This window comes from Micropterus dolomieu, linkage group LG11 (genome assembly GCF_021292245.1).
Source record: "Micropterus dolomieu isolate WLL.071019.BEF.003 ecotype Adirondacks linkage group LG11, ASM2129224v1, whole genome shotgun sequence".
Taxonomy (NCBI): Eukaryota; Metazoa; Chordata; class Actinopteri; order Centrarchiformes; family Centrarchidae; genus Micropterus; species Micropterus dolomieu.
The window spans coordinates 10,227,126-10,240,796 of record NC_060160.1 but is presented as its reverse complement, the minus strand read 5'-3'; the positions used below and the strand labels follow the sequence as shown (position 1 = coordinate 10,240,796).

Below are 13,671 nucleotides of genomic sequence, written 5' to 3'. Positions count from 1 at the left end.
CCATCCTCTGATGGCTACTTCCAGCAGGATAATGCACCATGTCACAAAGCTCGAATCATTTCAAATTGGTTTCTTGAACATGACAATGAGTTCACTGTACTAAAATGGCCCCCACAGTCACCAGATCTCAACCCAATAGAGCATCTTTGGGATGTGGTGGAACGGGAGCTTCGTGCCCTGGATGTGCATCCCACAAATCTCCATCAACTGCAAGATGCTATCCTATCAATATGGGCCAACATTTCTAAAGAATGCTTTCAGCACCTTGTTGAATCAATGCCACGTAGAATTAAGGCAGTTCTGAAGGCGAAAGGGGGTCAAACACAGTATTAGTATGGTGTTCCTAATAATCCTTTAGTTGAGTGTAAGTCACCTCTATCCTAATTGACAAGTCACTATGGTAACGACATTCAGACAACTTTTTGCAACTAGTGGAGTTACCCCCTGCTGGCCACTAGAAAAAATGCAGTTTTAACGAGTTTTAAGGCATTTCCACATCGGCTTCACTTTTCAGATCTGGAGGTTCCCGCTTGATTTAAAAACTCATAAATTATTCCATATGTTATCAGCATCCACGGCTAAAAATGGAAGAAATGCATTAGAATAATATTTGAAAACGGAATCAAAAGGAAATGGAACTCTAAAATAAAGATGAAGGAAAATGAGAATTTTATTAAAATCAAAGGCATAGAACAGTAGAGTGAGAACGGATATTGGTAGCCATTTTTTAATTGGGTAGATGTTTAATTTACACAACTCTAGAGTATTTAAACAACTCTACAGTATATAACTTGAATGAATATACATGATCCTTCCGTGTATTCTTACTGTGTGTGTGTGCGCGCGACACTAAGATATTTTTCACAACATTGGAACAAACTGGATTTTAATGGAGGTAATTGCTTATATTGATCAGAACTAAATGCCAGGTTTCATTTCTTTTGGGAGTGTATTTATGAAGACAGTGCTTCATTTTGTTGCTTTTTGTCTTGTTGTGTCTAACAGCTGTCTAACACGGTGTGTCCCCTGGCTCTGGTTTGTTTTTTATTGCAACACATCTTCATGGTTTTGCTTAAAAATCTGAAATGAATAAAATGAGTACACGCAGTTACCATTTAGGCCGCTGTCATCTTCATGTACTGTTTACATCCTGTGTTAGTTATTTAGCTTTACATTTATTTTACTGTTTGCAAGGACGGCAGACTCAGAGAAAACTATTTCAAAGTAAGTGATTTCAATGTATGCATGTATACATGGAGCAGTGTTTTTCAGTTTCAAGTTAAATTTAGGTAGTTATGGTAAATGAAGCGATAAATTGTAAGGGAATGTGGTAACTTAAACCATGGCTCAAAACAGGGTGAAGACAGACTTGGAGAAGAATCGACTTCATGTATTGATGTAAAACTGTTTGTCATGTTTCCTCCGGGTCACCTGCAGGTGGTACCATGGAACCCTGAGCCGCTCGGAGGCAGAGACTCTGCTGACTCTGTGCAAGGAGAGCTCCTACCTGGTGAGGAACAGCCAGACCTGCCGGAACGACTACTCACTCTCACTCAGGTAGACACTCCTGCTGCAGTTCAGATTAATATCATTATTATGCCAATTTTGTCCATTAAAAGTTATGTACAGCACGTTCTGGGCTTGTCTCGTCTCTGTGCCAGTTGTAGCAGCTTTCTCTTCATGCTTTATTGTAAGCTGTTCTAGATCCAAAAAAAACAAACAAACCCAAATCCTCCTCATACTGTCTCTTAATTTGAAACATCATTGCACTCTCTTAAAGGGGAATTCTAACCCAGTGTACCGCACTGTAATGTGGTTTCCAAAAATATCTGATCCAGTTTTTGTGTCATTTGGGTATTATGGTCTGTGGGTGATGAGAGAATCTTCTCAGATCTGAGCCCTGAGGCAACTTTCCCTTTCTTTATCTTCCTTCCAACCAAATCACTTCATTTGTGTTGCCCCTTCCCCCCTCTCCTTTTCCTCTCTGCAAGTGTGTTTTCAGCCTGAATGAATAATCATCAGCTGTTTTGCAAGTGATCATCTTCATGCTGGGAATTGTTCCTAATCTTACATCTGTGCTACTGTTTTTAAAGCGATGTCTGGTGGAACACAGCACTTCGATTGGATTGTACCCAACCAAACGATGTAGGCTTGGTAGATCATTGGCAGACTTTCTGGGGAAGACCTGGTCTGATTCGGAGAGAAGGCATCCATCCCACTTGTGAAGGAGCAGCTCTCATTTCTAGAAATTCTAGAAATAACACACTTCTCTGCCCTTCTATTTCAGCAGTTACCCACCCAAAACCCTATGCAGAGTCGCAGGCTAACACACTTCTGTGGTCCTCCATTCCAGGAGTTACTTAGTGAAAACCTTTATAGTGACGGTGTCTGTCCCCCGACCGTCGAAATTATTTAAATCAAAGGTAAATAGAAGAGGAGCTGTGCATAAAAAAACTCATAAAAATTAAAACCACAAGAGCAATAGTGCAAATGAATAGGAAAATTAAATGTGGACTCTTAAACATCAGATCTCTCTCTTCTAAAGGTGTACTAGTAAATTAACTAATATCAGATTATGATATTGATTTATTTTGTCAGCTTCAGTACTGCGTTTATCTCTCTGTTAGATTCCATTGGCTTCTCTCAGAGTGTTCATGAACCGACTCACTGTTTTAACCACACCCTCGACCTTGTTCTGATGTTATTGAAATTGAACATTTAATAGTGTTCCCACAAAATCCCTCTTTATCTGACCATTGTTTGATAACTTTTGAGTTTGTATTGCTGAACTACACCCAATTGGGCAAAAATTTCTATACAAGATGTCTGTCTAATTGTGCTGTAGCTAAATTTAAGGATGCGATTCCAGCAGCGCTAAATTCATTATCGAGTCACAAAGTAACGGAGGACTCCTATGCTAATTTCAGTCCCTCCCAAGTCGATCATCTTGTTGATAGTGCTGCAGGCTCGCTGTGAATGACACTCGACTCTGTAGACCCTCTAAAAACAGAAAATAATAAAACAAAGACTGCTAGCTCCATGGTATAATACTGAAACTCGCAAATTAAAGCAAATATCGCGGAAACTTGAGAGGAATTGGCGTTCCACCAAACTGGAAAATTCTCGTTTAATTTGGCAAGATAGTCTTAAAACTTATAGGAAGGCCCTCCGTAATGCCAGGGCAGCGTATTACTCATCATTAATAGAGGAAAATTGGAACAACCCCAGGTTTCTTTTCAGCACTGTAGCCAGGCTGACAGAGAGTCACAGCTCTATTGAGCCAAGTATTCCCATAGCTCTCAGTAGTTACGACTTGATAAAATTCTAACTATTAGACCTGCCCTCAACTGGCACCGACTTATCTCCAAACTCAGGAACCTTAGAAACAGCTATAAAACCAGATATATGTTTAGACTGCTTTGCTTCTCTCAATCTTTACCAAATAACTTAAATAATTCTTCATCTAAACCATCGACCTGCCTCTTAGACCCCATCCCGACTAGGATGCCTAAAGAAGTTTTACCCTTAGTCAGCACTTCTATACTAGATATGATCAATCTATCTCTATCAACAGGCTATGTACCACAGTACTTTAAAGTAGCTGTAATTAAACCTCTTCTGAAAAAGCCCAACCTTGATCCAGATGTTTTAGCCAACTATAGACTTATATCAAACCCTCCATTCCTCTCTAAGATCCTGGAGAAAGCAGTTGCTAAACAGCTGTGTGACTTTCTACATGGCAATAGTTTATTTGAGGATTTTCAGTCAGGATTTAGAGTTCATCATAGCACAGAGACTGCACTGGTGAAAATTACTAATGACCTCCTTATTGCATCAGACAAAGGACTTGTCTCTGTACTGGTTTTATTAGATCTTAGTGCTGCATTTGATACCATTGACCATCAGATCCTATTACAGAGACTGGAACATTTCATTGGCATTAAAGGAACCGCTCTAAGCTGGTTTAAGTCCTATTTATCAGATTGATTTCAGTTTGTACATGTTAACGATGAGTCCTCCATGCACGCCAAAGTTAGTCATGGAGTTCCACAAGGATCTGTGCTCGGACCAATCTTTTTCACTTTATATATGCTTCCTTTAATCAATATTATCAGGAAATATTCCATAAGCTTTCATTGTTATGCAGATGATACTCAGTTATATCTATCGATCAAGCCAGATGAAACTCATCAGTTAGCTAAACTTCAAATGTGCCTTCAGGATGTTAAAACCTGGATGACGTGTAATTTTCTAATGTTAAACTCAGATAAAACTGAAGTTATTGTTCTGGGGCCTAAGCACCTCCGTGATGCATTATCTAAAGATATAGTTTACCTTGATTGCATCGCCCTGGCCTCCAGCACCACTGTGAGGAATCTTGGAGTTATCTTTGATCAGGACATGTCGTTTAAGTCTCACATTAAGCAAATTTCAAGGACCGCCTTTTTTCACCTACGTAATACTGCAAAAATCAGGAACATCCTGTCTAAAAATGATGCAGAAAAACTAGTCCATGCATTTGTTACTTCTAGGCTGGATTACTGCAATTCCTTATTATCAGGCTGCTCGAAAAAGTCCGTTAAGACTCTTCAGCTGATCCAGAATGCTGCAGCACGTGTTCTGACAGGAAGCAGGAAAAGAGATCACATTTCTCCTGTTTTAGCTTCTTTGCATTGGCTTCCAGTAAAATCCAGAATAGAATTTAAAATCATTCTTCTTACCTACAAAGCTCTTAATGGTCAGGCACCTTCTTATCTTAAAGAGCTCATAGTACCTTACTACCCCACCAGAGCACTGCGCTCCCAGAATGCAGGGTTACTTGTGGTTCCTAGAGTCTCCAAAAGTAGAATGGGAGCCAGAGCGTTCAGCTATCAAGCTCCTCTCCTGTGGAACCAGGTTCCAGGTTGGGTTCAGGAGGCAGACACCATCTCCACATTTAAGAGTAGGCTTAAGACTTTCCTCTTTGATAAAGCTTATAGTTAGGGCTGGCTCAGGTGAGTCCTGAACCATCCCTTAGTTATGCTGCTATAGGCCTAGACTGCCGGGGGATTTCCCATGATGCACTGAGCTCCTCTCTCCTCTACTTCCTCTCCCTCTGTATGCAACCTTATCCCATTATTGCATGTTACTAACACAACTTCTCCCCTTTCTGGTAGTCTTGTGCTTTCTCGTCCCTCTCCTCCTCTCTCCTCCTATCACTTGATGCAGGTGTTTCTGGCTCTGGAGCCGTGGAGTATGGATCTGTGGTTGCGAGTCGCCTCCTGCCCCTGTGTTCCTGCTCGACACCCTCTGTTACAATTATTGTTACTAGACCTATTGTTATTATAATCCTTAACATTACGATTATTATCATTAACACTACTGTAAATATCTGTGTATATTGTGTACACACACACACACACACACACACACACACACACACACACACACACACACACACACACACACACACACACACACACACGTGTATGCATCTGTCTGTTTAATGTCACATGGAATAAACCACGTAGCTATTCAAATCTCCATCTTCAGCAAATGACAGTTGCTCATGTGTGAACACGTCACCCAACTATAGGACTATAATAAGGTGATCCTATGACCACCTGTTATGTGATCAAAGTCCAATACTTTGAAGTTCTGTTTGCTGATAGCGGCCATTTGATATGGTCAAAAGCTGTACAAATATATCTAAGTAACTCAACCTTGCATATAATAATTACCCCAAAATTCAAAACGCATCTCAGAAGGTGCGTGGTCACCTCTTTCTCCATACCACAGCCATTTCTTTTTAATTCTGGCATTTTATGCGTTTATTAGAAAAGCGAAAGTGGAGAGATGACATGAAACAAAAGAGCATAAGATGCAACAAAGGTCCCCGGCTGTGTTTGAACTGCGGGGTGTTGAAGCTTATTTTTGCTGTCTTAACCCCTAAGACACTGGGAAGATTATGTTTTAAGTTGAGAGAAAGCCTTTATTGAGTAGTTACAGTTCAAATGACAATTCTCTCCAGTTTCCTACTTGCTTTTACAGTACTTTCTTTTTGCTGTGTCTTGGTCTTTGATTTTAAAGTTTGACATGTTGTAATTTACCAGATTATGAACATAGTAAAATGCATTGAGGTTGTGGAGCCCAGCATGAGTGCATACAAATTGTGGGAACTTGAGACCGTGGGATGTACCAGCTTTCATAATTTTCTCACATTTACTCCTAAAACAGTGCATGTCACAGCACGGCATTTTTGTTTTGTGAATTTTTGGTCTGAAACGGATTAACGATTCCCAGATGCATGTTTAGCTTTTTTCTGTATATGTTGCAACAGTCTAGATTTAAAACGAAACAAAGATGAACATTTCCCCCTTCCCTCTCTCTCTGTCAGGAGTTGTAAGGGCTTCATGCATATGAAGTTCACTCAGTCTGCAGAGGGGCGATACGTGCTCGGAGAAAACAGCCCTCCCTTCTCCACCATCCCCGAGGTCATCCACTACTACACTACACACAAGCTGCCAATCAGAGGAGCTGAGCATATGTCCCTACTGTATCCTGTCATAGTGCAGACCCTCTGACACTGACACACTCGCATACTCTTTCTCTTGGTGCTACTGAATATGATATATACTCGATATATACCTACGTCTGCCCCTTTCCTACATGCCTTCTCACTACCATTCTACCTGCACTGTTCTCAAGAGATTGGACTGTTTGGTGCCATCTTGTATATCATAACCCCAGTAACGACACTGGCAGCTTACGAAGAGAGCTCAGTGGCTCAAGAACCTCCACCTGTGAACTGGTATTGTCACTGAAATCCCTGTATTTTAAATACCACGGACTCCTGAAAATCAGTGATCATTCATATTAAGATTGGTAGCTGAGTACTTTTAGGTAAAAGATGAAAAGACAAACTCTCGTCTTGAGATGTTAGAATCTACAGTTTATTGCATGGAGATTTGTCTCTTTTTACTGTATTACAGAGAGAGACTGTCCTGCCAGGTCACTTAAAGGATAATAGTGGTGTTTTTCTTTTGGTTTATGCCAGTCATCTAGTAGGTTGGCTTTTCAGCCAAGGCAGCAGTTATTTTCATGCGGTTTTTATCTTTTAAAAGAAGGACAAAAATCTAACAAAATGGATATTGGCTGTGTGGATTTAAACTAGTTGACTATCCCTTAAGTGTTAGTTAAAATATCAACCAAACACTACATATTTGACGCTGGCTGCCTGTTGGCACTGGGTTTCTCTGTGTTTCAGAGGCGTGTGATTGTCATATGATGCTGTAGCTGCGTGCCCTGCAGTGTTCACCTCAGTTCATGTTATGTGTGAACAACACAAAGTGACAATATAAGGTCAGACGGACATGACTTGTCAAGTTCACAAAGTAACAGACTCCTGCAAAACTAGTTTAGATAATAATTGTATTGAAAGCGTGTGGCGTTTGTGATCATGACTATTAAAGAAGCTTTGTTAGATTATTTACTGTGCTGTTTTTATAAGATTTTAAATGTCTTGAAAATAAAGGTGTCATCTGTTTTCTATGTGCTTTTTAATTTCTCATCGTGTGTCTGTGAATTTTGAATGAATGTTTGCCAAGCAGGCGTCTCACTGCATATAAAGGCCTTCATCATATGTCATATTGTTGCCAAATTGAAGATTTTAGGTCCTTTTATTCATGCTCCATTTTCTGTTTTTTACTACAGTTTGAGGTTCCTTAGGCTGAGCTTTATCTCGTCAGACAAAATAAGAATTGAGAGCTTGAATGTCTGCGTCATTCAGCTCTCTTGTATGGCCTAGATGGGGAAATAAATTATGTACTACTTGTTAACTAGCTGCACATGTAATATTTACTGCCACAGAAAATATATTTTTTATTTTAGATCAAACATTGTGGTTCTGTTTATCTTCTCCTGTTTGAGAACTTCCTTCTGTAAATTGTCATTGATGGAAACTACCCTTTGATTTATTTTCTTTCACCACATTTAGGAATAAGATTTAAGATGGAATTGATTTAATGTATTAATGATATATATTTTTTTGATATCTTTTATTGTCATGTATACATAGGTCATCCATGCATTGGACCACCCTGTAGAAAAAAAATGTTGAATTAATCATTTCAGCCATCACTTCCCTGGGACAACAATCTGTAGATGATGGTCATTGTCAGATGAGAGCAGTAAAAGATGGAGTCTACTCTGCTCCTCTTTCTAGGAAGCACGTTGTATATGCGTTTACACACGGTTCCTGGACCACAATAACCGTAAACAAGACATGTCCACAAAGTAAGAAAGCATGAATCGTCCATGACCTCAGAGCTATTATGTATTTCACTGTTAAGTGGTTACTTGGGAAACACCTGCCCTGAGGACTCGGGAAGGCAGAGTTGGCCGCCTTGACCTGCCCTGTACATAGACGATCTTCGGTATACTGTACCCCACCAATGTTACCTGATCCCCTAGCAACCGACAGCTCTGTGTCATCACAAGAGAAGGAGCAACTGCAGGTGTACTATAGGTAAACCCATAGCTTTAAGCTATAAATTGAAGATTGCCAAAAAGCTGTTGTATTTGTGTGTTCAGAGAATGTGTTATTTGTTAAAATCCAAAGATTAAATTCATTGTGTGGTTGGTTTCTGCTGCTCACATGAGGTGTAAACCTAAATATGGAACGATTGAGAGAATGGAATCCAAAAGTTTGTGATGGTATTATGTGATTATAGTCATTTTAAAATCATCCGCTGATTGTTGTTTAAAAATTGTGTAGTGCTGTTCAGTCCGTTTCCTGTTTAGTTTGGTGTTTTGCGTTTGTCTTAATTCCTGTCTCATTCTGTTATCTGATATTGGTTTCTGTCTGCTATGTGTTAATTGTTATCTCTGCCTGATGTGTTAGCCTGTTCTGTTTAGTTATCTTAGTCTGATCTGTCTTGTGCAGTTGCCTGTGTTTCTCAATTACTTGGTCTGTCTTGTCTGTTCTGTGTTTTTGAGTTCGAGTTAGATTCTTGTCTTGTGGTTTGCACCCTGTTAGTGTCTGTCTGTCTGTGTCTCGTTTGTCTCATCTCTGTCACCTGTGTTGCTCCCGCCCTGCTCCTTAGCTCTGTGTGAATATACAGTATATTGCCTGTGTTTCCTTCAGTCTTTGTCTGGTCATTGTTGTGGTTGTAGTCCGTCAGGCCCGGCCTGTTTCCTGCCTGTACCTTGTTCTGTGGATTTTGGATTATCCGTTTTTGGATGTTGGATTGCCTTGTTTTCTTGGACTGTGTTTATTTTGGATTACCTGGGCCAATGAGTTTTTATGGTTAAATAAAGGTATAATAAATAATAACAATAATATTATTAATAAAATCCACAATCTACACACACACAACACAAAAAAGTAAACTAGCTGCATTAAACTTTTGTCATGCAAAGACTGAATGTAAATTTCTCCCTGATCTGTGAAATGGAAAGCTATAATTGTAGTTGTGTTTGTGAAGGTCGTTGGCATTGTCATATTGGTTGCATAATGGGATAATTTCAGCAGCAATATGCTCTGTTCTCCCATCAGCTACAGCTGTTTCCATGGCAACTTGGACGGAGAAGCTTTCTCAACCAAAACCCAACCGACTCAGATATCCAGAACGGTATGGCTGACTGAATCCTTCCGCCTCCCTCTGTCTGTCTCTGTCTCTTTCTTTCTCTGATGAGGCCTCTTTTTGATTTTCCAGTCGTTCTGTTTACTGGCTGGACAAGCTGCCACCAGAGAAGACTGGATCCACCAACAAAACTGGTGCGTCTCTCGCTCTCTCTCCACTTTTTTATTCTATTTACAAACCTGCAATGTACTGCTCTTTTTGTGATGATATGCATAACTGTTTTTCCTTGTAGAGTTGACCCCTCGCTGGTCGGAGCTATGTAGAAGCAAAAAGTTCTACACTCAAGTCGCGTAAATATATTTATATATATATATATTATACTCTTACTAATGCAAGATACTACTAATTACTAACTAACCAACCACAAATGGATGTGTGGTTTATTTTATGGATGTCTTTGATATATACATCATATGATATTGATTGCAAATATGATTCAGTATCTCTTTAGGTACTAGCTTATAATGCCATGACTCTCAAATAGTGGTCGGGGCTTTATTTACCTGAGTAGCAGAGAGATTCAGGCTTATATTTGAGACAGGCCTTTATTTTTATTCCCTCCTTTCCCCAGTTTATGAAAACTTTCCTTTGTTTTAAAAAGTCAGTATTATGGTATGTCTACTTCCACAGCACTATCAGTACAGCAAGAGTCATGTCAGGCGTTCCATCTTTTGCACCCCTAATGATGTTAAAATAACATGAATGAAACTCAACACTTCCTCCAGAATTTTCACATTAAAAGTCTTACCCATCATAGATAGGTTTTTAATGTGAAAAACATGAGGAAGTGGCTTCCATCAGGAGTTAACCAAAGAAAATATGAGCATCACTCATGTTGTCTGATTGAAATAATGCTGTGGAAATGTAAGATGGGAGCCGGCTTACATCGTTCATCCATTCCATCGTAAGAAACAGCAATATGCCAGCAAAAGCAGGGGACAAGAACTGCACGCTAGCAAAAATGATAACTAGCAAAAATGTTTTAATCAAATTAGCTTTGCAAATGTTTTATGAGGGAGGGGAAACATAAAGAGTGTTTGATACGCTTTTGTTGACAAGAAACCTCCACAGTGAACTGAATATTCAGATTTTATCTACCATGCTGCCCACTTCCTTCCCCTTTCTTCATACTTTAGTTACCTTTTCATCTTCAATTCACATATCACATTTCTCTTCATTTCTTTCTTTGTCTTCTCTCGTTCATGCTCTCAATTGACCTCTTTCTCTCCTATTCTCTACCTCCTCCTGTCTCCACTACCCGTCTATTGTTCCTTCCCCAGGCTTTCTCCCATATGGGAAGTAAGTGAATGGGCTCTCAGGGCTGTTGCATCCAATCGGCTGTGTAGTCTGGCTCAACCTCAGGCCCCCACAGTTGGCTGGCAGCCAAACCGCCCGCTGCTGGTCCCTGTGAGTAACACGCACTCCATTTCCTGAGAAACCACTATGTATGTACAAATTTGCCACAAGGTCTTTTAAACTCCACAGCCAACTGTGTTAGTACAGCCAGGGTGACAGGTTTTTAGTCTGACACCTTAATTTGACTTAAAGTTTGTCTTTGAGTCTGTCTTAACTGCTTTTTACATTTACATTTATTCATTTGGCAGACGCTTTTATCCAAAGCGACTTGCATTTGAGGAACAACATACAATCAACAGAGCAAATACAGCATGAGATCTTCAACTGACAATACATATTAATAAAAGCAGCAATAAACACTAGTAAACGCTAATGGCACATATTGCATCAATGGGGTAAATACCTAAGGAAAGAAGTTAGAGTTAACAAAAAGTGCAATCAATACAGGATAATTGTAGGGGATAGAAGAAGAAGAGCACAGGAATTGCATGTTAGATGTTAGGAGTTAGAGGTGTTATAAGAGGAAGTGTTCTCAGAAGAGATGAGTTTTCAAGAGCTTCTTGAAGTTAGAGACGGATGCCCCTGCTCTGATGGCATGTGGTAGCTCGTTCCACCATCGTGGTGTCACAGATGCGAACAGCTGGGACTGGGATTGCTTTGTGTGAAGGGATGGCAGAACCAGTTGGCGTTCGTTGGAGGAGCGTTTTCACCACACTGGTTGGAGTGATGTTTGAGGAGCCAATTTGTAGTTTGATGTTATGGTGGATAGATTGCTTGGCTGGAATGACCAAGATATCAGTCTTAGAGAGGTTTAATTGAAGGTGGCGAGCCTTCAACTAAACCTCTTGCAGATATGTCCGAGAGACAGTCTGTGATCTGTGCGGAGAAGGTGGGGTCGTCTGGTGGGAAGGATAGGTAGAGTTGCGTATCGTCTGCGTAGCGATGCAGAAGGTTTTTTGTCACTTTGCCCTTTGTGGTTTAGCTGTTTTTAACAGCTGTTTTTATAGTTTCTAAGCTTGTTTTCAGGGCAAAGGACTTTTTGACACTGTCTTGAGTATAAATAGCCAATTTATAATGCTGCTTGCGCTGAGTATTCGCTCTGACGAAGGAGGAGTAAATTTTGGTTTACTGTCGTTATGTTGCTGAACAGTATTAGCCAACACAGAAAGAGAAATTACACATCATTTTTTATTTATTTATTTCTGTGTCAGATTTTCCCACAGTTCACCCAGATGAAGAGTCTTAAGCTGATCTAGTGGCTCTGTAGTGCTATCGTCTTACATGCTAACATGTTAACAATGACAATGCTGACAGATATTTAGCAGGTATAAGGTTACCACGTTCCCCATCAAGTATGTCAGCATGCTGAGGTTGATGTGAAAGTTATTTGTTTTGCAGGTTTTAGCTTTGCATTTTGTCTTAAGTATTGGACAAATGAAAACTTTGACCTAGTGATGGCTCTAGATAAAAAGATGCAGGATCACCGTCGAATCCATCCAATGGTTGTTGAAACATTTATCTTTCATCCACAAATGTGCACTTAGTGGTGCAGCAGAGTCAGTAAGCATTCGTAATCTGGGGATCATGAATGTCTGCAAAAATGTTCAATCAAAGCCATTCAGTACTTGTTGAGATATTTCATTCTCAACCAAACTGGTGGTTACACCGACTGACAGACCTACATTGCCATCCCTAAAAAAAAAATTAATCCGGGTTTCATTTGGTTGATTGATTATAAGGAGCTCATGTTTAATATTGTGCTTTTGTGAGTTTAATATAACCTTATCCATTACCTGAAATGTGATTGCAGTTGAACAGAGCCACGCAGACGGCAGTCGCCACTACACGAATTTGCCAGCTTGCCCAACCAAAACAAAGGCTGGTTCATCAGGGCTCTGGCCACAAATCTAAACCTGTACCCATGATTCACCTACCCTGCAAAGCATCGGCACACATAGAGCTCCTCGCTAGTAAGTCTGTCTTTCCATCAGACAATGTTCCTTATCAAATTTTTCTCTATTGTGGCATTAAGTTCTAGTTTTACTTGCTATTTGACATTATTACTTTTATCTTTGCAGCCCCTAAGCATGACCACCCGAAGTTTGAAGGAGAGCGCTCAGTTTGCTGGCTTGTCTCCAAGGCAGCGAGAAACTACTCAGCCAGCAAGAGAATTCATGAGCTGTCCAGTCCCAAAGACAGGAAGGCGCCGTTTGAGGGATACGACCCGTACATAGTTAGCCAGGCAGCCCGCTCTGCCAGCCCCTCGCCTCGAATACTACAGCTCTGTCTGCCTATGCCTCGCAAATGTAGCTCAAACTAGGAATGATGAGGTCTGATCCCCGGGGAAGTGTTGTTTGTTCCTCACTGTGATGAAGTTGTTTCCATGGAAAATCATGACTAAAGCCTATTTCTTGCTCTGTTACATGAATGTACACATTCATTTAATTGTAGTGCAGCATCCTACTGTATATGACCTTGTTTACTGGTATCTGGAAACTACAATTTGTTCTTCTTCTGCCCCACTGCTGTAAAGAGCAACCCTTCAGTTCTTCAGTGTATATTTCAAACAACAACTTGTCAGGATGAAGCTGAAGCTGGTTAGAGCAGCATTGGTTTTGGGGCATCAATCAAAGTCTGTTGAATGTTAAAGGCATTACACACACTTATATTACACTACATATGTGTGTAATGC

At 40.2% G+C, this 13,671-nt stretch overlaps 2 protein-coding genes across 5 annotated transcripts in view; both read left to right on the top strand.

The window, feature by feature from the left end:
• The window catches only part of LOC123979468 (SH2 domain-containing adapter protein F-like), an 11,041-nt gene extending 3,516 nt beyond the window's left edge, over positions 1-7,525 (top strand). For both annotated transcript variants that reach the window (XM_046063396.1, XM_046063397.1), the window contains exons 7-8: positions 1,438-1,557; positions 6,377-7,525. In XM_046063396.1, coding sequence (XP_045919352.1) covers positions 1,438-1,557; positions 6,377-6,563 — 307 coding nt within the window. In that variant the 3' untranslated portion in view covers positions 6,564-7,525. The remainder of the gene's footprint in view (positions 1-1,437; positions 1,558-6,376) is intronic.
• A 142-nt stretch (positions 7,526-7,667) lies between these two features.
• Positions 7,668-13,401, top strand: theg (theg spermatid protein). 3 transcript variants are annotated; one of them, XM_046063407.1, is made up of 7 exons: positions 7,668-8,506; positions 9,536-9,611; positions 9,696-9,757; positions 9,856-9,913; positions 10,904-11,030; positions 12,790-12,949; positions 13,058-13,401. In XM_046063407.1, exons 2-7 carry the CDS (start codon positions 9,550-9,552, stop codon positions 13,297-13,299), a joined length of 711 nt encoding a protein of 236 aa, XP_045919363.1. In that variant the 5' UTR covers positions 7,668-8,506; positions 9,536-9,549; the 3' UTR covers positions 13,300-13,401. The 3 variants fall into 3 exon arrangements, with proteins under 3 accessions (XP_045919363.1, XP_045919362.1, XP_045919361.1); XM_046063406.1 differs by having other exon boundaries at positions 7,668-9,297; XM_046063405.1 differs by lacking the exon at positions 9,856-9,913.
• The last annotated feature ends 270 nt before the right edge of the window (positions 13,402-13,671 follow it).